General features: G+C 52.5%; 6 protein-coding genes across 6 annotated transcripts; 4 read left to right on the plus strand and 2 right to left on the minus strand.

Annotated features, from left to right (window-relative positions):
• Nucleotides 1-2,261: 2,261 nt before the first annotated feature.
• On the minus strand, nucleotides 2,262-4,619 carry CGCA056_v013920 (uncharacterized protein; the record flags this gene model as incomplete). The annotated part of the gene is made up of 4 exons (XM_037329162.1): nucleotides 2,262-2,818; nucleotides 2,882-3,155; nucleotides 4,115-4,145; nucleotides 4,210-4,619. The coding sequence occupies 4 exons, from the start codon at nucleotides 4,617-4,619 to the stop codon at nucleotides 2,262-2,264; spliced, it is 1,272 nt and encodes a 423-aa protein (XP_037171975.1).
• A 2,412-nt stretch (nucleotides 4,620-7,031) lies between these two features.
• CGCA056_v013921 (uncharacterized protein) lies at nucleotides 7,032-9,639 on the plus strand (the record flags this gene model as incomplete). The annotated part of the gene is made up of 3 exons (XM_037329163.1): nucleotides 7,032-7,410; nucleotides 7,472-7,669; nucleotides 7,745-9,639. 3 exons carry the CDS (start codon nucleotides 7,032-7,034, stop codon nucleotides 9,637-9,639), a joined length of 2,472 nt encoding a protein of 823 aa, XP_037171976.1.
• Nucleotides 9,640-15,974: 6,335 nt separating this feature from the next.
• On the plus strand, nucleotides 15,975-17,013 carry Araf43A-2 (Extracellular exo-alpha-(1->5)-L-arabinofuranosidase; the record flags this gene model as incomplete). The annotated part of the gene is made up of 2 exons (XM_037329164.1): nucleotides 15,975-16,329; nucleotides 16,388-17,013. The coding sequence occupies 2 exons, from the start codon at nucleotides 15,975-15,977 to the stop codon at nucleotides 17,011-17,013; spliced, it is 981 nt and encodes a 326-aa protein (XP_037172245.1).
• A 2,407-nt stretch (nucleotides 17,014-19,420) lies between these two features.
• On the plus strand, nucleotides 19,421-20,993 carry HGT1-2 (High-affinity glucose transporter; the record flags this gene model as incomplete). The annotated part of the gene is made up of 2 exons (XM_037329165.1): nucleotides 19,421-19,916; nucleotides 19,966-20,993. The coding sequence occupies 2 exons, from the start codon at nucleotides 19,421-19,423 to the stop codon at nucleotides 20,991-20,993; spliced, it is 1,524 nt and encodes a 507-aa protein (XP_037171977.1).
• Nucleotides 20,994-22,443: 1,450 nt separating this feature from the next.
• cctM-0 (FAD-dependent monooxygenase cctM) lies at nucleotides 22,444-23,837 on the plus strand (the record flags this gene model as incomplete). The annotated part of the gene is made up of 4 exons (XM_037329166.1): nucleotides 22,444-22,557; nucleotides 22,614-23,202; nucleotides 23,263-23,541; nucleotides 23,593-23,837. 4 exons carry the CDS (start codon nucleotides 22,444-22,446, stop codon nucleotides 23,835-23,837), a joined length of 1,227 nt encoding a protein of 408 aa, XP_037171978.1.
• A 523-nt stretch (nucleotides 23,838-24,360) lies between these two features.
• CGCA056_v013925 (uncharacterized protein) lies at nucleotides 24,361-25,385 on the minus strand (the record flags this gene model as incomplete). Its single annotated transcript, XM_037329167.1, has 6 exons — nucleotides 24,361-24,542; nucleotides 24,601-24,684; nucleotides 24,737-24,811; nucleotides 24,869-24,928; nucleotides 24,987-25,042; nucleotides 25,102-25,385. 6 exons carry the CDS (start codon nucleotides 25,383-25,385, stop codon nucleotides 24,361-24,363), a joined length of 741 nt encoding a protein of 246 aa, XP_037171566.1.
• Between the last annotated feature and the right edge of the window lie 801 nt (nucleotides 25,386-26,186).

Consider the following 26,186-nt stretch of genomic DNA (forward strand, 5'->3'; position numbering starts at 1 on the left):
CTGCTCACCTTACCTACCTGTCAGCCGCAGGTAAGCCCATCAAGCTACAGCATAGCCTCTCATTCAAGCCTGATACGCCTTCGGGTCTCTGATTGCCTTAGAACGCGTATTATCAGCAGCTTTTCCGGGACTGCCCATCCCCCCAAAAGCATTTTCCAATAATAGGAAATCACCACAATCGTATGCATCTAGAACACGGCTTTTTGACACTTTTATTAAGACTGATATAGCGAAAGTCCTGAAATACTCTTTGGTATATATGTGAAGCAAAAACTTCCTTTAATGCTGTAAATAATCTATCTAACTCCAACGTCTTTAGTGAACACCCACAAGGAACGCTGTGGATATAGCATGATTTCCATTATATAAAGTACGGAGGGCTAAAGTTAAGATTACAGATTTATTTTATCAATTATGTCAACAATATCAGTTAGAATGCCCACGACATTTCACTAGGAGCTTTATTAGCTGGACAATGTCCCCTATACCTCGAACAGTGGTGAACTTAACAGTTCTAAAAGGATGAAAGTAGTAGAAGAAACGATAGGAATAGCGAACGAAGATAAACTACGACGATGGAAGACTATGGACGATGACAACGATAACAACGACAACGTAAGCGACCATATAAGCTGTACTAAGGAAATGTAGGGGGTCTAGTAAGACAGACGGATTACACACGTGTGTATGAACACTGCCCAGCTAGCAAAACTCTTGACTAACAATCGTCCCCCGCGCGAACGATTGGGTCCCCAGCGAAGTAGTGGCCGTTATTTTCAAGAGAGATGAGCCGAAACTCGGTCCATACTCATGTTGCTATTCTGTTGCTCCATTCAAATTTCTACGGCGTTTGAGGGTGAACTTAATTCGGTAAGGTTTCCAGTAGCAAATCTTCCCCTGCCTGTTATCTCGCACCTTTCACATGCCATCTTGTCAAGATGATGCCCGTCCAACAGACCTAGGTTTACTTGACGGAAACTCTCTATAAGGTATCAGTAGTAGGATGTATAAGTAGGTTTCTGCTTTCTGTAACTTTTCAGGTGATGATTCTCCCTTCTTCTCTTGGACGACTCATATCTGGCACAATACAACGTCTCCTTACAATAAGGAATCTTTCGTACCGTCTCTGAGTTACGCTTGCCTTCTGATCAATGAACGACGATGCATATGAACAGCTGCTAGATGAGGCAGAGGCAGATGGATTACTGAGAGTCATACACGTGGCCCATCAGCCCTTCAACTCAAAGAGCTGAAAATCCATCCCCGTCGGACTGGCCATCGTTCTCGCTAGTGACCCTGTTCTTGAGAGCGGCAAAAATGCGACTTGGATAGCCCGACTCGTCGTAAAAACCGGGAATATCGTCGGTCTGATGAAGGGCGGATTTCATTGGTCCCCCAAAAACGTTCACTCAGAGGCTTCGCACTTCGACATGAAAGTCAACGACCCCGAATTGTCACAGTACAAGCGGAAACTTTCACGCACGTTTTATCTATCCGACACCCGGATTCCAGTTTCCTGGACAGCGAAACTTGAAATTGCTGCCAATGAGCAAAGCGACCTAGCAAGATTCAAGATAAATGATTTGGAACAAGACCAAATTGAGAAAGCTGAGGCCTGGAACACCAACGGCCAGCTCATCTACCACTACCGTCGGCATGATCAGAACAACAATTTTAATGCTATCTATGATGACTTGCCACTTGAGGGCTAGTGGCCGTGGCCAAAGCAGAATGAACAAGCCGTTGGAATTCGACGCACCAGGCAAGTTGGCAAATCTGTCGATGCTCCCAAGGTCAAAAGAGGCATATCTAAGTCGATCGAGACGATGTATATTTAAGGAGAAATATTGCTATCCGGGCGTTGTTAGTTAGCTACCCGGGCAGCGTCCACTACACACACACGGGCAATCTATGTATTCTACTGAGACCCTCTTATGGCCCGTCCTACACCGGCTGAATTTACTGTCGTCGTCTCTATTGTTATCGTCGTCGCTATCGCTATCGTCGTCATCGTCGCCGCCGTTGCCGCTGTTGTCGCCGTCGTCCATCGCCGTCGTCCATCGCCGTCGCCCATCACCGTCGTCCATCACCGTCGTCCATCACCGTCGTCTTCTATCGCCAGATCGAAAAGCTAGCTGCGTTACGAATAGAGTCAAAGGGGACATTGCCCGGATACCCAACGAAGACTACCCGGTTAGCAAAACTCTCAACGGGATGTCATCAAAGAAAAATAATAGTGGTATTTGTGGAGTTAGCATCAATCAAGTACTTATTTGGAAACAAGAAAGAGTACTGGCCAAGCCATTGCTTAGTGCCATGGAGTAGAATCCTTTACATTTCACCTCGGGAGTGGATTCGTCGCTGGCAAGAAACAGTTCGACACCTATCAATAACTTGAAACATGCCCGAAGCCAGAACGGAAGACAACAGGAAGCAGGAGGACGATGAAAGCTAGAGGTAACGACGATAAGACGAATATTGGAAAAGGCAGGAGTGAATGTAACGACTTGGGCCAGATGACACAGCAAGAAGCTGAGAATCACGACGGCGATAGCGAGAGGCACGCCGACCCCAACCCCAATGCCAGCTGCGGCACCCGCAGAGATTCCATTGTTTCGTTCGGTTCGCGCTGATGAAGATGGAGTACTAGAGCTCGTGGCTGTTGCTCTAATTCCAAGATCCGACTCCACGGCAGTATTCAACATGATTTTGCCAGGCTGCTCGATGGTAAAGTTCGCCTGAAGGCATTCATTCGGCTTGTTACACGCGTAAACCGCGGGGAATCCACACCCCCAAAGACCATTATGTCTGTCGGGCTCTGTGACATTCGTAACCTGTCAGAAAATAGTCCAGATATCATTGCACTAACGACCTGCCATACCTGCGCCGGAAATCTCAGATCTGTCGCAGTATTTTGGACATCCTTCTGCCCCAAACTTTGAGTCGGTGCAAGCGCCACGGTACAGGGTGTCATCGCTTGGGTCCATGCAAAGGCCATTTGTGAGGCAATAATGGTTATCGAAGCAGCAGGCTGCCGTTGCTTTGCCTTGAGGTGTAGGACACGGCTTCACTACGGTGTTGGCGATACCGTTAGGCCAGTAGCATGTGGTAGTTTGGCCGGCTATTTTGGTGGCCAAGCTGAGGACACTGAGAATCTTGCATAGTTGCATCGTGCTAAGTCAGGAGAAAAGTTTAGACAAAAGAACAGGCGACTGCGACCCTGCGTGAAACGAGGCCGGGTGCAACAAGTCTTAATTAATAGTACACTGCACTGCTCTTCTCAGCCTGATTGGGTCATGTGCGTAACTCTACATAGCTCGGAAAGATGGGAAGCCCCATGCAGTCGGAAAGTTGTCTTTTCTGCATGGGTCGCACGAATCAAATCTTCAGAAAACGGCACGAAAACAGTGATTCCGATGGCTCGAAGGCTGCGGCGTTGGCCATGATTTCATATAACGAAGGATTCGAGGCGGCATGCAGCTTTACAGCATATGCTAGAGGCCATCCTAAAATGCGGGACCTTTGCCAACACATCAGGCTGCGAGTCTCTAAGGCAATAGATCTTCACAATATTAGCGGTATGCTGACAATTGCGTGTGGACTTCATGTAGCCAAGCAGCCGAAAGCCCCACACCGGTGACTTTCGGAAAGCCATATTGGGTTGGATCGACTCTCACGAGCAGTACACAAGGCCCAATTAGTAGATGATTGCAGAGAGCGCGTAAAATTACCATGGAAAGAGACGACCAGCAGGCTGGGGGGCTTTTTGACCAATCCTCCTCAATGTTATCTGGAATTAAAGTTGATTAACACAATCTCTATCAACATCGCGGTGAGTTCGATGACGCCAATTGACTGTCGCTTTCACAGGTATGTGTTATGGGTGATTGAATTGCGTACCAAGGTTTGTCGATGCTCAAACCAAGTCATTCACCTTCAATATAACGGCCCAACCAACGCCCATTAAGCTGAGCGCGGTGAAACCAGCCGGGCTCATTTCACCGTAGAGGCCCACGTGGCACCTGCCAACCTTCAATGCTAATATCATGTACGGTCGCGGCTCCCAAAACCATGACCCTATCAGTCCAAGTCCAAACTTCAGCTTTCTACCCACCTCGCCGATTATTTGGGATACAGGCAGATTGCTGCCCAGCAATGATCGTTAGCCACGTTCGCTTTGCGACACTGCTGGAGAGAGACCACACGAACTGATTTTTCCCGGGACGGGATTCCGACTGTGCGAGGAGCGCTTGGTCCTGGGCTTGTCCCGCTGTTGGACTGGGAACGGTGGCAGCGGCTGTGGCCGCATGCACGGCTTGGTTGGCTGTGGGAGAGTTGTGGCTGCGAGGCAGCCGGTAGTTAGTTTCTCTAATGCTTGACGTTAGCAGAGACAAGGAATGGCAAGAGTGAAGTACGACAGCGACGGGAACAGTGATCGGGACAGAGACGGCGAGCGACGGAGACAGAGACGGGAATGACGCGCTAGGTAGCGACCATGAGGGCAATTCATAGTGATTAGAAAATTTGCGCTCGAGATAACTCAAGCTGACCACTTGCAAATGCAGTGATAGCAGTGATTGCCACTGCAAGAGAGGATTGGGATCGGAGAGGAAGGACATAAAGATGGAACACTTACGAGGACATTTTGGTGGTTGCGACAGTGGGTTGACGATGTTGATTGATCTGATGAGCCAAAATGAGCCTCAAGGGCACTGCGGAGGCTTTTCAACATGTTTTTGTTGCTACTGGAGGTAGCCCTATCCACCGCAGGATTAGAGTTTGAAAGCCACCACCCTCAAGGTAAGTTCTGCGACATGAAGGCCAGCTGAAAGTAGGACATCCTCGTGCCCGTTTCGCCATCTTAGATCGAATTATCCTCACGTGTGAGAAAACCACGATGGCAGAGTCCCTCAGTCCGATGCCAAAGTTTTGCGAAGCAGTAGGAGTAACTTAATAGATATCCTACTACTCTTTTTTAAGTAGTAATTTTACTTTTGTTGAAGCCCCAAAAGTTTCTTGCATCAGGTATGTCGCTTGCTGGCCGCTAAGTCTTCGTGATGTGCGCAACAACAACATAGAGGCCGAGCATCACGTCATGCTTGCCGCCGACACCCGGCCCCACTATCGGATCCGGGTTGAGATGGAACGGGCCGAAGGAACGGGGGTGAATCGGCGAATGAATTAGATAAGCGAGGTGATGTCTCGGTCCTAGTGTTTCCTGGAGGTCCCCATTAAAAAAACTGCTGATGTAATCCGACATTGGAAGCGAGCGGTCGAAGGTTCCCCTGGTCGCGAGCCAAAAAGTAGCTTGTCCGTAGCGTACCGGCTGCCCTGTGGCTGGCACGATGGTGGTTTATTTTTGTCGCCTTTGCGGTCTGTGAATTGCGCTGTAATACCGCTAGAGGGACTTTAGCTACGCCGCACCAACAATGCAAGGCCGGGACCTGCGGCGGGAGTGTTGTTTGTTCCGTCATCGACAGAGGGATAAACAAGCAAACGGTCATGTCCTGATGTGCTGCTCCTATCCTAACGTATTGAGTTACGAAATTTGGTCAGGTGAGAAAGGGGTCGAATAGGAGAGGCAGCAATGCAATTGCCCGTTGATGCCCATAGCATCAGGCGACAGAAAGTGCCCAGAGCAGGAGCAGGGTCGACATTTTGGCCTGCCCGCCGACACGGAGCTGGGCAGTACGTACCGGCGCAACGGGGAGGAATGGAGCGAGCTCCCCTCTTTCTCTGCCTGACTTGGCCCAATGAGATGCCAGGGTTGGCAAGCTTCGTCGGGTACGTACCGGTGCATGGCAGCGCAGCGCACCGCGCACCGTCCTTTCTTTCTTTTTTTGCGGGGGTAAAATTTGTGACGCAGCCCCGATTTTTTGTCATCATCGGATTGTCCCAACTCTTTTTTTTTTTTTTTTTTTTTCTTCGTGAGAGCAGGAGCAGTAGGGAGCAAGTGCCCAAGTCCGGGTGGAAGGAGCAAGAAGCAAGAAGCACCTGCATCTTCTGCCTGCGTGGGAAAGGAGAAAATGGTTGGCGGCAGGAACAGTTGCCTAGGACCTTGCCTTCCCTAAACTACCTATTGCATCAGAGTCACCAGAAGCAATCAAACAGACAAACGGAAGACAGGCAGGTGCGTGCCTGTGACATAATTGCCTCCCCCGGCGCTTCCATCTCCATCTCCATCTCCATCTCCATCTCCAGTTCTCCCTTCACCGCGTCCACGGCCACGTCCACGTCCACATCCACGTCTGGGACCCTGTACCTTTTCTTCTCTCCACTTCTTGAACTTTCCCCTCCTCTGGAACCTCTCCTTTACGCAGTCCACGTCGCCAGGCGAGGTACCTTACAGACGCACCTCCATCACCGGTCACCTCGCAGCAGCATCGTCACCTGCCACCCTCTCCCCCTTTACCCCTTTCCCTCGAGGCCGTTTGTTCGTCTCTCCTTTTTCTGCTTTGCATCTTGCATCGTCCAGGCTACCAGCAGCGCGCATTGGCACCCACGGGATCGTCTTCCTAACATGCGCACCCCCTGCTGTACATAGGCCTTTCTGCACGAGAAGAGTCACGACCTTACACTAAGCTGCCTACACACACTACCTCACTGCAGATACCTGCACTAAAGCTGAGGTAGCTTGGTTGCCCCGACTGAGGCCCGGACCTACAACTTGCGCTTTGCGACTTCACTACACCGGGTCTTCTACTACCTTGCTTCTCTCGCCAGCATCAGCCGACGTTGCGGTCCTTCTTCTAGAAATACCCACCTGCTGAGTGTCCACCGGTAGATATCAGCTGCGATTCATCTGAGGTGCTGCTGCTATCGCCGACAACGCTCGCGGACCGACCTGACGCACCCACCCCCCGGCTCCTCCTCTGTCGTCCTTGTCGTCCGCCCTCGTCCTGGCACTAGCCCCCCCAGTCGCACCTGCCCAAGAAAAAAAAAAAGGATCCAGTCACCACTTCTGCGACTTGGACGTGGGCTCCCAACGCCGCTTCCTCAACACCACCACCACCTCCGCCTTGTCGTCAACCATGGCTCCCAACGTCAACACGAAGGCGAGGAACGGAGTCGGTGTCGGTGTCGTCGCCAACGGCAAGCCTCTCCGTCGCGTCGTGCCTGCAATTCCCCTCACCTACGAGCGCCGCCTCAAGGCCAATGCTGCTGCAAAGCATGCCGCCGCCCAAGCCCACGCCGCCTCCGTCCCAGTCGTATCCCTTCCTCGGCCCGCCGCCACCACCAACGGTTCTTCCTTGAAAATTCAGAACGACGTCGACGACTCTGCGCCACCGACTCCCAAAACCCTCGAGCCTGCCATCGCCGAGAAGACGGACAAGGACGACAACGACGCCGCCGCCGAGGACGACAACGACGAGAAGCCTGCCGAAGACCAAGCAGTAAAGGATCGCGACGGTATGTGTAAACTTCGCTCCAGCTACAACTCTCAAGGTGGATGCTAATAATTGTCTACCAGGTACCCAACAGACTTCGATCACTGCCCCTGCTGCCGCCGTCCCCGACGTGTCCGAAGCGACTGACAAGCCCCCTGAACGAGACGCGCCCCCGACTGTCATGGAATCTGCGCCAGGTATGTTGCTTGCTGGCCGCTACGCATGCCCGGACTCTCCCTCGTACTTTGCGGACGACCACCCGGCAGCTTCGCCGGCCTCTGGTCAGTCTGCTTGGTTGGGTGAGAATTCAAGGCAAAGTCTTCTGGGGCAGCAAACAAATTACTCACACCTTGCAGAGAAACACCAGCTTCCTCCGACTTTCCGACCCCCTCCTGTCATCTCTCCTTCGCGCTACAACATGCCTCCCGGCGCGCCCAACGGAGCTCGCCCTGCGCCAGTCGTCCTCAATGGCACTTCTCACCGAGGCCCTCGATCTGTCCACAACGGCCCCCCGCACATGCATGGTCCGCGCCCAAGCAACGGCAGCCTGGTGCAGTTCGGCGGATTTGGTTCCAACTCCTCATCTCCCGCCCCTCCTCACTCTGGCGGCTTCATGCCTCCTTCCGGCGCGCCCCTTCAGGACGGACGCCAGTTCCACAACCATGCTGCGGTGGCTGCCAACGGCTACCCTCCTCAAATGCCTTATGGCACCGAGTTTGTTCCTGGAACCGCCGTAGACCAGTTTGGCAGACCAATTCCAGGTCCTCCTGGCATGGACCAATACCACCCGTACGTCAATGGCTACGGACCGTCCACCCCTCACAGCTTCCAGGGATCCCACTCGTCGGCTCAGGCGGAGGACGTCGGTGCCTACAACCACTACCCCGCGCCTGGCATCCCCAACGGTACTTCCCACCTCGATGACGCTCGCCCTCACCCTCCCCAGGCCGGAGGTTTCGGTGTACCACCCCAGCGGATGATGCCTGGTCCTATCCCGCCCCCGCACATGATGCATCCCGGGCACGACGCCCAGGCATTGGATGGCCTTACCGCTTACCTGCGGTCACAGTTCCGTGATACCACATTCGCTGACTGTACCCTGGAGCTCCGATATCTGGATGACCGTTATCCTCCCGTCCGAATTCCCGGCCACCGCCTAGTGCTTGCCAGAAGTCAGGTCATCAAGAACATCCTCGAGTCTGAGAGCTTCGAATCTAGCCCGCCGGGTGCTAACCGCATGATTCTTCTCCCTTCCGACGACAAATACCTTCGCTCCGATGCTTTTTGGATGGCAGTTCAGCATCTTTATGCCTACCCCCTGCTTGGCCTCCCGGACCCCAGTGCCAACGGCGGTCTTGGCATGGCCGGTACGGCCGACGACCGGTTCGAATTCGCCCTTGGTTACGCCGCAGCTGGTCACGCGTTGGGTTGGCACCCAATTGTTGTCCGTGGCATGGAGATTGCCTCTCACTCCCTCGGCTGGTCCACCATTGAGCGAGCCATCGCATTCGCCCTGGGTGATGTAGCGGGCCGTGCCTCAGCCGACCGCCACACCCAGTTCGTCTACGGTGACGCAGTCCAGATTTTGATGAACGGGATTATCAACTTCCTCGTCAACAACTTCCCGACAGACTTCACTCTGGACACGTCTGTAGCCGATCCTGAGCGCTACCCTCGCATCCCGTCTGTCCCTGCCATGCCGCCCATCCGTGAAGGCACCCCGACCATCGCCCACGGAACTTCGGGTAAGGACCGTCGTTCACGCCCAATGCACATCCAGTTCGGCGATCTGGCGTTGAACCATGACGGTTCTAAGGTGTCCGAGCCCTCACCGTTGCCGCCCCAGCAGCGAAACATTCAGTCCATCCTGTCAACCATCCTCATCAATCTGCCCTTCGCATTCTTGAAGCCGACTCTTGAATCGAGTGGCTTCGGCAACGTCAACGGATGGGCCAATGTCGAAGCGCGCCACCAAATCATGCTGGACGTTGTCAACGAGCGTGAGGCCAGAAGACACCGAGCAGTTGAGGCCGTAAGAGCCGGCGTCATTCCGGACGCCGAGTCAATCTTCTACGGTCTCCAGAGCGTGGAGCCCCGCGTGGCTGAGGAGTGGAACGGGCTCGGCTGGCGGGAAGAAGTGGTGTCGTACGTCAATGGCGACGCGCCGTCCCTCGGCCGGCAGTGGGTTCCGCTGATGGTTCAGAATGGCAGCGGCCATGTGGAGAACACGGGCCGCCCGGCTTATCCTTGAATCAAGAATTAGCCGGGATTACGATGTTACGACACGGAGACTCAAAAAAAAAAAAAAGATCGACGACGACGATTCGGGGCGGTCTGCATTCGGCATTCACATGATGACCAAAAAGAAAAAAAGCGGCAATTCCTTTTCAGGAGGCATCGGTTGATGGTTTGGGCATTGCGCATGGTGTTCTTTTGGCAGTTTTTTGTGGAAAAGTCCAAGCTACAGAAAGCGTGGAAGTGAATGGGGCATTTTGTGCTGCGGTTCTGCTGTTATGGGCATCTGTGTTGGTCTGGTTTATTTGCGCGCGCGTGTGTTGATAGTCGTGTCAGACTCTTAGCTGAATGTCTGGTCATCTCTGATGGCAGGGCTTAGCAGACGGGAACCTAATGGGCAGACTTGTTGACGCATGGCCATGGGCAGGTGTTTTCGGACGAGGTTGCAACCCCCCAACAGCGGCCGGTGGGCAGGATGGCAAATGATGGGATGAGGACAGGTAAAAGGGGACACGGAAAGATCAACGGGCCGGTTGTGGGGAGGACGTGTATACCCGGTGATGTATGGGTTTAAGAGAGAAAGACGGAGGCTCCTTATGAGGAGTGAGTATTGCGGGGAGCCCAGGCGACGCCGGAGAACCGACAGGTTGGGCGGGTTGTTGTTTTGCCATGGCCTCGACTCGTTTGGTAGGTATTCATAGTGTGTACTGATGAATATGCAAGACATTTGCAAGTGTTTCCAGCTTGGATGGACGGGTGTATCTGGTGATGCCGTCGACGCTCTGATTGCGCTTCTGATCCGAAAGAGGGGAGAATATCCGAGGCTCACGAAGGAACGCGACATCACAGACCAACAACAAAGACAGAAGCAGACGCGAAGATTTAAACATTTCTTCGATTATCAACAGGATGCATGAACAGGTCATTAAACTTGATGGCGCACCTCTCCGAGAGTGGCATCTGGGAGGAAAAGTGTGGGGAAGTCCCCTGTCGCGAGGGGCACTCTTTGGACCTAGCGACGTCGGCTGGGCCAATCAGTGGTGTTTGTTTCTTCAGTGGTCGAATTTGGGCCCCTCCATCCCCGGGACAGCAGGGATCAGTGATGAATTGCCTGAGAGCCGAGGCATGTGCTTGCTTCCCTTTTCGCGCTTGTTTCCTAGGGGGTCCAGTGGCTTTCCCGTGACGCCTGACGCCCAGCCCAGCAGCGCCAGCCAGGTATCTGCAAGTGCGAGTACGACCGACCTCCGCGACGCCCAAAGCTGAAGGTGCGAACGTCGAGTTCCGCATTCCACACACATACACGCGCGACCACTACTACCACACTCTCTCTTAATTACTTTACATAACCAACGTTTAACTCTTTTCTTCGTCCGCTTCTTTCGTCGTCTGCGATACTCAACTTAATTGCCGCCGCGCCCAAGCACATCGCCCAACTCAGTGTACGTCCAACTCTCCTTTCCCAGACGTCGGCCCCGGTCGTTGAGGTCATCGCGCAAAGCCGACGCTAGAGTTCCGGCATTGACACGTGCTAACGGAGCTTCCTCAGTTCGGACCAAACCCTCCTTACACTTCCCCAGATTCTCCAAACCTCCGCCCGAAGCACACGACAAGTCACGACACCTCCCTCCATCTCTCCGCCGTCTCTTATCGTCGACTACCACCCTCTCAGTATCGAACCCGTTCCCGCGATAGTCAACTGCTCCAATGGCCTCCGCCGCGACCTCGTCGTCGCGGCCAGGCCCTGCCGGCGCCGCCGCAGTCTCCACCCCGAGCCCTCGTCCTGCCGGCGGCGGTCCCTCGCGAGCGCCGCCCTCGCGCAGCAGCGTCACCGATCCCGTCCTCCGAAACACCCTGCGATACACCATCTCCGCGAAGGAGTATGCCACCCTGCACAAGTACGTCCTCTCGCGGTCGCGCATCCTCAAGAGGGCTGCGCCGAGCGTGAGTGCCGTCGAGCGCATCGTTGAAGGGGAGAAGCCGAAGCAGAATGCCGGACCGGGTGCTGGAGGACGGGCGGTGGACGATTACAATGCGCGCGCGGTGCGGCATTCCTTGCGTGTGTTTATCGGTACGGCGGTTGCGATGAATGGATGGGCCTTGATTTCCCAGAAGCTTTTGGGCGCGAAGCCGGAGTAAGTGCCTTGACGGATATGCAGACCGATTTAGATGCTGACTTGAAGATAGTCCTGCTGTGGCTGGCCAGAAACAACCACTACACAAGTCGCCGACACTTCGCCTTTCGCTATCTCTATCCACCATCCTCCTTCTCTACCGCATCCTCTTCCGCTTCCTTGCTCGCCTGCGCGCCCATCTTCTCGATCCCACGGCTGCGCCCTTCCGCCAAAGAAACCCGCGCACAGCGGCGACCTTGACGTCTCCGTACGCCCCCGCCATCGGTGCGTCGCTGGCCGGTGTATTCTTGGGCGTCTACCCTTCCCAGCAGTTGCGCGTCACCATCGCCATCTACACGCTCTTCAGGGCGCTCGAGTTCGGATGGAATCTGTGTGAAGAGGAGGGCATGATCTGGGGCTTTAAGAACGGAGGCAAGGTCAAGCGGGAGAGACCATGGTGGTGGGGCAGCTGGCTCATCCAGCCATTCGCCTTCGGACAGCTGCTTCATGCCGTCGTTTTTGACAGGGACTGCTTCCCCGAGACATACGGCAACTTCATCTTCAAGAACTCGACGGCGTACATCCACCCCAGGCCGGCGGACTACCCAGCTCACCTCAAGTGGCCCAAGGCGTATGAGATCGTTGACAACCTGGCTCAGATGGCCAAGCTCAATTGGCCGTATGTACTCCTCTTCATCTTACCTGACTTAGCTAACATTCGCAGGCCATACATCTCACCAACTCTCTTCCCGAACAAAGAGACGCTCCCAGCGACCCTCAGCGCCGTTAAGCCCCTGACCTCAACCGCCCACCCCATCATCAACTCACTCTCCTGCGCGACGCTTCACCCCTCCGACCCGTCTTGCCTGCGAACTTACCTCAACTTCTGGCTCGGCTCATTCCCCGGTCTCACCCGCTTCTTCCTCATCATCTACTCCGCCGTCACCTTCCTCCCGCGCTTCCGCTCGCTATACAACGCCCCCGTCACGACCCTCCAGCGCGTCCTCGCCAAATCGCTACGCATGAGCACCTTCGTCACTGGCTCCATTTCCACCGCCTGGGCTAGCATCTGCTTCTTCCAGCAGTGGTTCCCGCGCACCTTCCTCCCCACGCAGAGGTTCTTCCTTGGCGGCTTCCTGGCCGGTCTCTGGGCCTGGGTCGAGAAGCGCAACGGACGTGGCGTGTTCCTGTACTCTGCCCGCGTCAGCGTTGACTCCCTGTGGAAGGTTGGCGTGAAGAGGAGGTGGTGGAGGGCGATGAAGGGCGGCGATGTATGGGTGTTTGTTATGGCGTTGATGGTCACTGGTGTCGTCTATGAGAGGGACGCGAGGGCAGTCAAGGAGGGTAACTGGAGGAAGGGCATCAGCTGGGTGCGTGGTGAGGGCTGGAGGGACTGGAGCATTGAGGAGGATACGGAGGCGGAGGATGAGCATATCGAGAAGATGGAGTAAGTGTAGGTGTCTTTTGATGAGATGAGACCTTGAGATCACGGTCGTTGTAGGTTTCGGTTTGCATGGTTTATTCTTCATGGCGGGGTGTTGCAGGCGCCTTACCTGTTGTGCGAGAGTGTTACGACTTTATGTTTGATAGATGTTTAATGTGCTACCCTTCGGACTCACAGCGAGAGTCGTAAAGCTCTAGGCACGTATTGGCATAAACCATTCATTACAAAGTGATTCAGGTGAATATGAACGACATGCAGAGCTCGCGGCGACTCGTCAACGGTAGGGAAGATGGACCGTCTCAGTCTCGGAAACCGTCATGGGGCGAGACGATCCCGGAGCTTCCGTCTTACAAAGAGGAGGCCCCAAGAACTTGGTCACCAGCTCCGTCGACGAACGTACATTGACGAACGCGTCTGTAGACGACTGACGCGATGATTGGCTGTCGCCCAAGTGTGAGGCTGCCATAATGCCACCCAAGCAAACGGACTTGGGCAAAGAGGAGGAGGGGTGCAGCAGGTAGTGGGCTCTTCCAGTGCACCCCCCAAGACCACCAATTCAAGTCATTTAATACCACCTTGCTTGCAAAGCTAAACCGCTGGTTCGCACGACGCGTCTGACGCGTCTCGCCCTGCGAGTGTTGGTGGTGAGCGGAGTCCGTCATTCTGACACGATAGTTGCAAGTGCGCGCAGGTAAGCGAAACGGACAGCCCGATGTATTGAACGTCCGCCTTGAAAGAGCTTTCCATCCAGTCGTCCTTAATCCTGACGTTGCCCTTCCCTTTTGGCCAAGAAATGACACTTTCCTTCGGATGTCTTGGTTGGTCCTTCGTGCATCATGTGCGGTCGCAACCCCACTGCGCGGTCGCCCCTGTCACCCTCTGAGAAGCACTGGCACCCTTCAGACGAAGTTATAAGAAGAACACCTGTTCCTTGATGCTTCTGGCTTTTTTCTCATTCTTCTTCTCATCGAATTCCAACTTTAAAGTGAATATCGACCAGTGTATTTTTTCGGATCCTTGGTTATTACTGAAGTTGCGGTGGAACAGTGAGATTGGATCGACGCCAGATTTGAGATTAACTTGACAGCAGATATGGCGACGAATGGTTTGTCTGTGGAAGCTTGGGTGGGCATTGTCAGCTGTGTGGAGAATTTCCCGGCATTTTGTCTTGCGTCGGCCGAGTTGGCACAGCGTTTGGAGGCATGGTGGGTGAAAAGAGGCACCGACCATGAACAGGTACATGATTGCGACCTTTCTTCAGACTCTATTACTTACACGTGAGCATAGGTGCAGAATAGCGGGTTTGCAACAGTTTCTGGTCGAGATCGACCTTCCTGGGAGCGAGTGTGGGAGTTTGTACTCAAATGGGCTCAAAATATCATCTGTAGCAATGACACGGGTAATGCGATGCGGGACACCTCTGTCGCTTGTGACACTTACCGCTCGAGACCTAGTGACCTGCGGTTTCTAGAAGCCGCCATCGCCTGCGAAGAGATGGTTGGCCAATCAGACGAGTCAAGGGTTGCTAGATAATCACTATTGGGAAGAATCTGCGAGTTCATGGCAAGATTTCGCGAATGAAAAACGAAGAGCGTATCGGCCCTGAGATGGGTGACTTGAGAAGATCGGTTGACACGCGGTGGCTAAGGAGTGGGGATGTTTGGGTGGATGGAGGGGGCGGAAGGATGAGGAGAAGTGTAGATGCAGCAGTAGACCGGTAATGAGAAAATCAATCTGCGTGAAATCTCACGCAGATCGCAGTTGCTGTGTTTTCCCCCTGCGAATGTACTAATATGCCCGTTCTTGAGCTGCTATCGGGTAGGTCTCAATTCACTATGCTGATCGATCTACGTCTGGACAGCCCATTTAGCATCCAATATACATCGTAAACACCCTTGTGCGAGGAAGAATGTGTAACAGCTAAGGTAGTCAGAGCAATGCACAACTTAGCGAACGTGTCTAAAGCATACTTCTCATTGATACCACCTTCGAAACTTCCAATGATCGTACTGACGTCAGCACAGTTATAATGTGAGAACCCCATCGGTGCTTTGCTGCCCGGGAGGCCGGGGACGGCGCGGGGCATAACTACATCACGCGCCCACGGAGAAACTTGAAATTAGACGCTTGCAAGTCGGTCAGGGATGCGAATATGGGGTAAACATGGCGACCAGGTTCGTAAAATACAGGACCACCGCACTCAAGCCGCTGACAAGTGACCGGACGAACCCCACAGATTAAGGTAACAACGGCGAGCTGCCTCCCCACGGGCGGCTTTTAACCCCGCCATCCCATACCAAAACACCGCCCTCTTCTTTCGCGCGCCAATCCGGTGTAACCCCTCAAGCAGGTACCGGTAGTAGTTGTCAATATCAGCTGGCCACCGCCCGTTAGCTTAGTCTTGGCCTCTCCGCATTCTAATTGATGTCTTTCCCGAAGTCATTGCCAGAAACGCATGATTGATGGGGTCCACATACGGAGTCGCTCCGGATCGTCCTTGTTGTCTGTCTTGACTCGGGTGAAAGCGCTCCAGTCACATTGCGTGATGCAGAGTGAACAAGAAATTCCACCAGGAACAACACCCTAGCCATTCCACATGCCACTTCAGTCGCGCATCGGATCGGCTCAGGGGTAGGGACGGCTTGGACGCCTGATGATGTCGGCAGTCTTGTTGCCATTGCAAATCTGCTTGTTGTCCGAGTATAAAACCGCCTCAGATCCCTCTCGATCGCCATGTAGCATTCAGCACCAGCAGCTCAGTCTTCAGAGCCGAGTCCTCCTTGAGACACATCAGCCATGTACTTCTCCAAGATCGTCTCTGCCTCGCTCGGTCTCTTTGGCCTCTTCGGCTCGGCCGCCGCCTACACCAACCCGATCCGTAACCCTGGCGGCGGTGACCCCCAGATCTCGTGGTTTGACGGCTACTACTACCTGATCTCAACCGAGTGGACCAACCTCCAGCTCGCCAGAGCCACGACCATCGAGGGACTCAAGACTGCCACCCCGAAGGTTATCTACTCTGACTCCAACCCCACGCGATGCTGTAGCGTCTGGGCTCCCGAGATCCACTACTTTGACGGAAGGTGGTATCTCTACTACACTGCCGGCAACGATGGCAACTTAGACGGCCAAAGAATGCATGCTCTGCAGGGTAGTTTTTGACCCATTACGTTCAAAAAGCTCTTCAAAGCTGATAAACATATCTACAGGTGGCGCATCTCCCTGGGATGACTGGTCTTATGCTGGCCAAATCACTGATGATTGGTCCCTCGACGGCACTGTTGTCCGATTCAACGACTGGGGCAACTACTTCGTCTACTCCTGCATGACCGGCGTTGAACACCAATCCACCTGCGTGCGCAAGCTCGGTGATGACTACGTCTCTGCTGGCTCCGACATCACCATCATTTCTCAGCCCGACCAGGCTTGGGAGCAGAGTGAAGTCCCCGTCCAAGAGGGCTTCTACGGCCTATACTTTGGTGGAAAGACCTACATCGCCTACTCTGCCAACTACTGCTGGACTCCGGACTACTGCGTTGCTCTGCTCGAGTGGGATGGCGTCACGGATCCGGCGTCGCCCTCGGCATGGACGAAGAGCAACGGATGTCAGTTGACTGCCGCCAATGGAAACTTTGGCACTGGCCACAACAGCTTCTTCCGCAGCCCTGATGAGACCGAGACCTACATCACTTTCCACGCAACCAGCAACGCCAACGGCGCGTGTGATGACAACCGCTACGTCATGGTCCAGCCCATCACTGCCAATGCTGATGGAACGCCCAACTTCGGTATCCCTCAGGCGTCTACCTACGATTGGCCTGAGCCCAGCGCCTAACATGGATGGACGTACAGATTTGTGAGACAAGTCAAAGGTGAATAGCGGATGCATCTCGTATACCTAGATAATGATGAATGAAACCTAAATGAACAATACATTTCAGAGCCAATCTATGATACCACTGGAGTTCTGTGAATGTGTGTCAAGTCTTGCTTTCCCAGTAGATGAGCTAACAGATTACGATATCATCTCGGTTGTCTTTCTTGCTTTCGTGGTCTGTTTGCGCTCGGAATCGTATGAAGTATCTTCAGGACACTGAGATGAGCCTGGCAAAGTTGTGTCCAGCCCCATACCTGCTGGTCAGTTCGTGGCATAGGTCAATCCCTCAGCTACTTAGCGACTAGGAGAACCCCATTTCGACATCCCTCATGTTCGTAGGCGTACATACGCAGTGTTCATGCTGATCGACAGACGTCATTTGGTTATCTTCAACATGGAAGTATTAAATAGAGGATCGGGGTGTACTAAACAAACCGTGTGGTGTAGAACAAGAGAGCTTCTCTCTGTCGCGCTTGAACTGGTTTGCTCATGAACCATCTGTAGGTCTTCAAGACAATATCCCTCCCTTTGAATTGCATGGAGTCGGTCTGACTGATGACGAATAAACTGATACTGTCAGATTGGGTGCGATTTGTACTTTTGGAGAACATACCGTCTCGAAACCCACTTGTCTTGTGGTGTAAGTACCCCTTTGAGGCAGGCGATGTCTGCGGTAACCCTTGATGCATCGGAATATGACAACAATCGCGGACGGCACGGAGATAATCAAGGTTGCCAAAGCAACGATTACTTCAGGTGATGATGACATTGCTTTTGACAAGTGACGTGTTTTGAGTGGGACAATGATACGAAGGAGAGCCATGGCTTCCTTGAAGGAAATCTTCCTTCTAACATCAACATCTCCTTCCATTCCCCTTTTTCAGAAAAGAAGGAAATCGTCATTGGCGTGCTTTCACGTTTGTCAGAATGGACATCCTACAGAAGAAGCAACTTTTAGGCTGTGTCTCCCGACTCGGGTGAGGCATACATGACAAGGGCGGATGCCTTCCGCTGGTTAGTGTTTACCGCCATCTTGGAAATGCGCGTCGCCGCTTCGGGCACAATTCTAGTTTGACCCAGAGGGGTGGGCGCTACGATCGGAAGATCGACATATATGCAGGGAGACAGCTGCGAGACGCTCAGAAGAGAAATGGATGTCATAGACTGGAATATTACTTCAAATGGCGGTGCTAGAGGCTGACGTACGCAGTTTTGCTACACCGATGTGGCCAGACTTTTCTGATCGTACAGCGCGATGGAGCCAGCCTGACGGACATGGAACTTGAATTCCTCCGGACAGTAGATGACTGCGGCAGAGGCGTGAAACTTAACCTTACGCGTTATCCAGTTTACTGTGTTATGCATAACGAGTACTTTTACTCCGTTTTCAAGTACGTATGCTGTTGTCTGGCCCATCCGAAGGTTGAGTTGACAGTGCAACACGATGTAGCATCGCATAATGCAACAGTAGTTTAATCAAACATTGTTGACCTTCAAGCCGCTTTCATAGACCTGAAGTGTGCCAAAGTCGCGGCATCAGAAAATCCACCAGAGGTTCAAGGCTCTCAACGTTCATGTGAAAAGTTTGCCTAGGCAGCGGGTGGCATGTACGGAGCAAGTTGGCGAAGTGCGGACTTAAATCTTGTCGCCGTACTCCGCCCGCTCGGAAGTATGCTGGGCACCCGTTGTCCGTTTTAAACTGGCAGTTGTCAATACTCGACGCTAAAACAACCTTATATTCCTAGCGTCCGCCTTCTCGATATCATTCTCTGTCACACAGAAACATTGATCAACGACTACAATGTCCATTGGTTACCGAAGAAGGAAGCACACTCCCGTCATGAAGCAGTTCATCCTCGAGGATTCCCATGTGAGGACCGGATGACAGATAGAATGACGCCAATCGCACCGAGAATAGTGATGCGTCTGAAGATCGTCGGAAGAAACAACGTTTCGGTCACAGTTTCGGCAAGCGGGGGAAATGATCGCATTTAGAATCACGGACGGCAACTCTATTCGGGCGCTCGCTCCAAACAAGAAACCGTGAATGGCTCACAGAGCCGCAAAGTTTCATGCTTAAAACGTCCACGTCACGCAAGGAAATTTCCATACTTTAACAAGAAACCTGATCGCACAGGCCCGTTCGGAGCGCATGTGAAAACCACCATGGTCTCCAGTCCTTTTTCTCATCCTTCTTCCCATCTCGACGACGCCAGCTGAAAGACGGTCTGGGGAAATTCCAACCGTTAAGCTGATCTTACATTTCTCTTTTAGACCTTGAAGTGCCAAGTCCACTTTTGTGTTTATCGTTGCATAATATTCGGCTTCCAAGAAATTTGGTATTAGACGATCAAACGCAGCTCCAATGGGCCGTCATGCGACATTCTTCTCGGCCGCCTTCTTGGCCACGGGAGGCTTTTTGTTCGGATTCGATTCCGGTATTATCACGTCCACCATCGCACTCCAGACATTCAAAGACTACTTTCACCCATCTGATGCTATTGCCGGAGGAATAGTATCATCGTTCCAGGGAGGAGCGATCATTGGGACGATCGTGAACATGCTATTTTCCGACTGGCTGGGACGGCGCAATACGGTGTTTCTTGGCTCAATCATATCTGGTCTGGGATCTGCACTCCAGGCCGGCTCTCGGAATCTGCTCACCCTCATCATCGGGCGGTTCATCGGCGGTGCTGCTGTTGGAATTCTCACATCGACGATCCCTATGTATGCTTCGGAACTGTCGGAAGCCAAGCATCGGGGTAAACTCTCAGGTCTCTTGCAATGGATGCTGAGCTGGGGCTTCTTGGTAGCCCAGTGGTTGGGCTACGGGTGCTCGTTCGTGAAGACTGACTTTTCATGTGAGATCTGATGCTAACTTCGATGTGATAAACTGCTGACTCACCCTAGGGCGCTTCCCTCTGGCGTTCCAATGCATCCCAGGTATCATCTTGGCACTTGGCATATACTTCCTTCAAGAGTCACCTCGCTGGCTCATGGAAAAGGGACGACCTGATGAGGCTCGTCAAGGACTAGACAAGCTACGCATTGGTGTAGATGAGAAGGTCGTTGAGGTTGAGTACAACGAAATCCGACTTGCTGTCCGTGAACAATCTGCCCTCAACAAAAATTGGAATCTATGGAAGGAAATTCTCACTCGTCCCTCCTGGCGCAAGCGCCTGCTCTTGGGTTGCGCTCTTCAAGCATTTTCGCCATTGTCTGGCATTAACGTCATCAACTACTTCGGCCCTCGCATATACGAACTTCTGGGCATTGGGACCCAGACATCATTGATGATTATCGGTATAAACGGCGCCCTTGGCATTATCTACAACTCCGTTGGCCTTTGGATGTTGGATCGCGTTGGGCGAGTTAGACCTCTCATCGTCTCTGCTCTCGGATTGGCGGCTGCCCTGCTGGTCAACGCGATTCAATTCCAGTACCTGGACAGGTCTAATGCGGACCAGTTAAGGAGTATGGTGGCCATGAACTTCGTGTTTGGCTTCTTCTTCACCCCGCTTGGCATCATCAGCTGGGTGTACCCTGCAGAGATTTTCCCTTTAGAAATTCGGGCCCTCGGCAATGCTCTCACCACCTTCACGAACTGGACCGTCAATCTGATTCTGGTCTCATTTTCACCGCAAGCCCTAACGGCTGTAGGATTTAAGTTTTTCTACGTCTTCTTCGTCTTCAACATGATAGCGGCGGTTTGTTATTATTTGTTTTATCCAGAAACACGAGGCAAGACTCTGGAGCAGATGGACGAGCTTTTCGGCGATGGCGTTCCGCCATTCAACCACCAGTCTGCTCCAGCTATTACAGAGTCTACTGATGAAGAGGCTCGGGGCGAAATCATTTCGGCTGGGGCTACAACACAACCCTTGAAAACAACCAAGCGTACGTACACCAAATACAACACCTTTCATTTGGAGGGATAGAAAGGCGGGCTTCGGAGTTCGGGATACAAGGGACGTATTGTCAGACTCACATAATTTAAAGCAGGTTCTCCAACGAAAGATTGTGAGACATAGTAGTGATAAACCAACATGAGATTTTCAAGAGTTTCGTCTGAGCTAAGAGCCGGAGACGTTGAGCACTTTGTCACTGAATGACAAGAGTCAAAGCCATGGATGGCAGAAAAGCTATGTGATCCTGACTGCTATTGGGTGCCCCTGATTGGTAGCAAACAAACCGACAATCGGTTGCCAACACCGCCGCGGTGTCAACAAGGCGGCGCCTTTTCTTGGCTAGCTAAGCCACCGACATCCCAGCCTGCTGTGCCGCTTGAGGCACACAAGCATAGGCATTCAGTCCTGCAAACAGGAATATAAATTGACGGCAGTTCTCCCAACGTAAGGCATGGCGGTGTTGGTCTCCGCAAACAAACCTGACTCATCGATGGTCATCATAGTTGCTCGTTCCAATCGTATTCGACTCCTTGCACATCCTTCTCCGCCTTATCATCGCGGCAATATATACGCTGATTACTGAGATGAATATCGAACACGAGAAAACAAAGACTCTAACAATGGCTGCCAGCTCAACATTGTTGAAAGGTAATCATGTCGCCTTGAAAGTTGATTGCAGGGTCTGACAAAAGCAGAGCCATCTGAGTACCAACAAAATCGTGCGCGGCTGCGTTGCGCGATTTGCCGGGCCATCTTCTGGCTCATCCTCAATCTCTTTTTTCTAGCAGGACATATCTACATCCTACACGGCATCTACTGCAGATACCAGAGTTGGAACCAATTGAGCAGTTCCGACAAGCGGTGGATTTTCCAGCCGTTCTTTACATCGTTTATAGTGCTTCTATATCTCGCAAACGCGAGTTTCGATGTGGTGGATATCAGAGAGGAAAAATTACGCCAAGCTTCAAAAGACCACTCGTAGAGAAGTGACCCCGTCACCTGATGGCGGCTTCAACATAATCCAAGACAATTATTTGGCCACAATACCACGCAAACACCTATCAAACCAGGGCCCCTGGACGCACCGTATGCCCAGCTTACGAACCTATGCCGGACTCCTGCTCCTGCCTTGCATTCAAAGGATGCCACCCCAGGGAAGTTCAATCCATTATTGGCTATTGATGCCGTGCCGATTATCGTCTCACGCCACCTTAGAGGCTCGTTCGGACTTGGAGATGGGGCGAACCAATCACTATGTTGCACTAGCTTCGGAGATGACTTTTCGTCTGAAGAATCCCCTCGGGACCGGAAAGTCTCACGACAGAGACGTTGGAGGCCCGTTCTTCATAGACGTCATTTACCTCCTCACATCCTTTTCTAGCAATATTCTGTGGTGTTTCAATTGATCCATTGGCCGTAATCGAACCAACCATATCCTTGGCTATTCAGATCCCGTAATAGTGATTTTCCAACATCCCCGATGGCCATTCCAGAAGTCAACGCACCAAACGAAAGCCATCAGAATGGCGGACCTAAAGTCGCAATTGTTGGAGCGGGGTTGACGGGTCTGATCACGGCCCATGGCCTCAAGAAGGTGTGTCGTAGTGCCTATTTCATATTCTTTGAGATTCTCGCGCTGATGATCGGCAGAACGGATTTGAGGTCACGGTCTTCGAGCGCGACGCGAGCATTGATGCGCGTCCCAGAGACTGGACGATTCTGATTCACTGGGGAATGTCGACTTTGACCGAGATGCTCCCCGACCACATAGTCAAGAACTTTCCAAAGGCTTATTGCAATCCTCATCTGCGATTTGATGATTGGGACGAGAGCGTCCTTGGGTACAACGCCCTTACTGGCGAGGTGTTGTTCCGGAACTCCACTCCCGGCGCCCGGCGAGTCAGCCGTCGTCGCTGCCGGGAGGTTCTGGCGGAGGACCTTGACATCCAGTGGGGTAAAGGTCTCAAAGCGCTGGACATCATCGACGACGACTGTGTGCGACTTTCTTTCAATGACAATTCAAACTTCGATACAAACTATGTTCTGGGAACGGATGGTGCGTCGTCAAAAGTTCGGGAGTTTCTGGTGGACGCCGAAGTTGCCAAGCCGGTGCCCTCCGGCTTCATGATCGCCAACTGCAATGTTAAGTACGGAGAGGAACAGAAAGTCAATACAATCGTGAAGGCACACTCAGTATTTGCCTCCATGCTTGGTTCTGGGGTTATGGCTGGTTGTGGTGGTATGTATCGCTTACCATTCTTTCCCGCCGGGAGGTTTTAGCTAATTTTGCCTCTGACAGTCATGGCTGTAAACGATCCCAAAGACGTTGCCTCATGGGAGACGTTTTGGGTCAAAGTCTGGAAAGGAGACCCCGTGACTCTAGCTGGACAGGAAGCAATTGACTTTGTCAAAAGTGACTTGGAGGGGTTTTGCGAGCCGTTCCGATCCGCGATAGAGTGGACACCGGACGGAAGTCTTTGCTACATTGACGAAATGAAGTATTGGCTGCCGTCAGCCTGGCAAACTCATGACGGAAAAGTCACACTTGCAGGTGACGCAGCCCATCCGATGCTCCCATGTAAGCAAAACCGCATCTGCTTCGCTATTTTCCGTGCTGACTCTCCTTCAGTCCGCGGCCAAGGTCTTCAACATGCCATTATCGATTCCGACAAGTACGTGAAAGCTCTAATTCTACTGAGGAAGACTGGCGACATGGCAATGAGAGAGGAAACCATGACGTTGTACGGAGCTGACGTCGTTGCACGTGGCTGCACCGCGGTTGCGCAATCGCTTAGCGAGGCCGAGAAGGCAATGAACAAGGACACCGTCAGCAAAATGCTTATGGTTACTCAAGGACACGGTAGGTCTATTTGAGCAGGACGGTGATCAGAGTACGGTCTAGGCGGGCGAGAATTATGTTACAAAGGAGTTCGTTTTGATAAAAAGATAGAAGAAGCGATGCCAACTTGAGATTGCAAGGACTTCCATCGAAAAGTATGAGAGATAGGTTTTGTGCATTATCACTCATTGGGATGAACAAGTATCATTGAAATCACTCTCAGACCGTCATCCTGTCGACTTCGCGTAGAAATCAAAGTGAAATGCTCGAGGCAGCTGATTACAGGAGGGTGAATTTTGTAAGATTCAATGCAATGTTCAATCATAAGGTAGTCCTCACTCGGGAGTGTTCTACTTGACACAGGTGATCAGCCTCAAGCCCTCGAATACAAGAGGGCCCAGTCGTCAGCAATGATAATGTACAAGATGCATTGTTATATCTACACAGGAAGACAATGGTAAGAGGTCCCGAGGACGCTAACAGCGAAGCCTCGGATGCCAAAGACGAGAAGAAGATAATCAACGACGTGCTCTCGGCTCCTTTGGGCCGGTTTAATGCTTAGCATTGCTTCTTGGATCCATCGGTGTAGAAGTAGTCCTCGTTGATCTTGATGGAGTCGGCGTGCCAGGTCTTGCCACCATCAGTAGTCTTGATACCGCTGGAGGAGCCGCCGGTAAGCTGAAGGGTGTCTCCGAAGTTAGAGTCGGCCTCACTGAGAGTGACAGTAAGGTTGCTCCAGCCTGTAAGGATTTGTTTAGCACAAGTCAACGACACGAGACATTTTCGAGGGTGGCTTACTGTAGGCACCAAGGGTACCGCAGGCGCCTGAGTAGCACTCGTTGCTGGAATAGATCCAGGTAGGAGCCTTGCCGTTCTTGTCCTCTGCAATCATGTGTTAGAATAAAGTATTCGTGTTAATGAGAGAGGATCTTACTGTCGGTCTGCTGAGAGACAAGGGCGCCGTTGATCCAGACCTTCTGGGTCACACCCTTGGAGGCATCATAGGTGACTGCAGGCATGTTAGTATTTGACATCGCGTGAATCTGACGCCGGGAAGTGGACTTACGCTCGAAGTCAACGTTGGACTTGTTGGGAATGGCAACGTAGCTCTGGGCAACCTGCTCAGCTGTGTGAATGTTAGTAACTGTATTACCAGGGAACCTTGTAAGCGTAGCACAACTTACTTCCAGTGAAAGTGCTGGCAGCGACACACCAGGCGTCGTTGGCTGCAGGGCAGCCCCTATCGCAAGATCGTCAGCTCGTTCAAGCATAATCAACTCGAACTGCGCCGCTACTTACTCCTGAGCATTGTTGGGGGCCCAGTTCAGCAGGGGCTGGAAGAGATCCGTGCTATCGTCGCTCAGGGACTGGGAGATGCCAACCCAGATCGACATCCAAGGCTGGGCATTCTTGTCCGCGACAACTGTTCCGCAGGGGATAGAAGGAGGGACCAGAGTGTAGGTGGCCTTGGCGATCGCGTTGCTGGCGGGGCCGAGGTTGAACATGTTGCCGAACTTCCAGTCATCGTACTTGCCTCGCACAGCGAGGGCACCGGCGGCAGCAGCAAGAGAAGAGGAACGCATCTTGGTTTGGTTTCAAACAAATAAAAGAGTGAATAAAAAGTTGGTTGGTTAATGAAGCAATGTCTTGACAGAGAGTGAGCCAAGAAGGCCAAGACTGATGGTTGCACTCAAATGCTTATATTCTTTTCAGCGGCATGTTCTAACTACCTATTTTGACGATCCGTCGCACAGGCTGGGGCAATTCTCGCCGGCGATAAATTGAAGGGGTCGTCGCTGGGTTAAAGCGGGCTGTCGTTGCAAACAAACGATCCTACTCGGCTAGGGGCCGAGTTGCGCTGATCGTTTAATTGGGTTCTGGATAAGACGGCACGTCCCAGGGCTGAGACTTAACCCGCGAATCGAAGCTGTTGGAGTTCGATTCTTCGTTTTAGGGGTTGCCTTATTCAGGAATCCGGCTAACTTGCCAATTTAGCTTCCGGTCGCACGGTCGCATATCTATCTACGACTCGCTTCGGTCTCGTTCATCACCTCACTGCGGTCTCTTGCGATCTCGTTCACGGGCTTCTCCAAGCGAATAAGATCTAGTCAGCTGAGGTTCGTCTTGAAAAATACGACTCCGGTCTTTCGCTGGATCGCCAGCTTGACGACCCTTGTACCATCGTCACTCTCAGTTGACATTATCGGGGAAATACTAGCCGGCCTCATTCGATTCATCTACCATTCCACCGGGCCCATTTAACCAGATTCTCGGGGCGCTGAAAGAACCGGTGAATCTCTAATCTTCTTTTAGAATTCTGAAGGCCACTTTTAATCCCATTCGGTTCCATCCGTTCCATCGATCCCATCAAGTTGCCCCCCACT

This window comes from Colletotrichum aenigma, assembly GCF_013390185.1.
Source record: "Colletotrichum aenigma strain Cg56 chromosome Unknown KSG_Cg56_contig10, whole genome shotgun sequence".
In the NCBI taxonomy this organism is placed as follows: domain Eukaryota; kingdom Fungi; phylum Ascomycota; class Sordariomycetes; order Glomerellales; family Glomerellaceae; genus Colletotrichum; species Colletotrichum aenigma.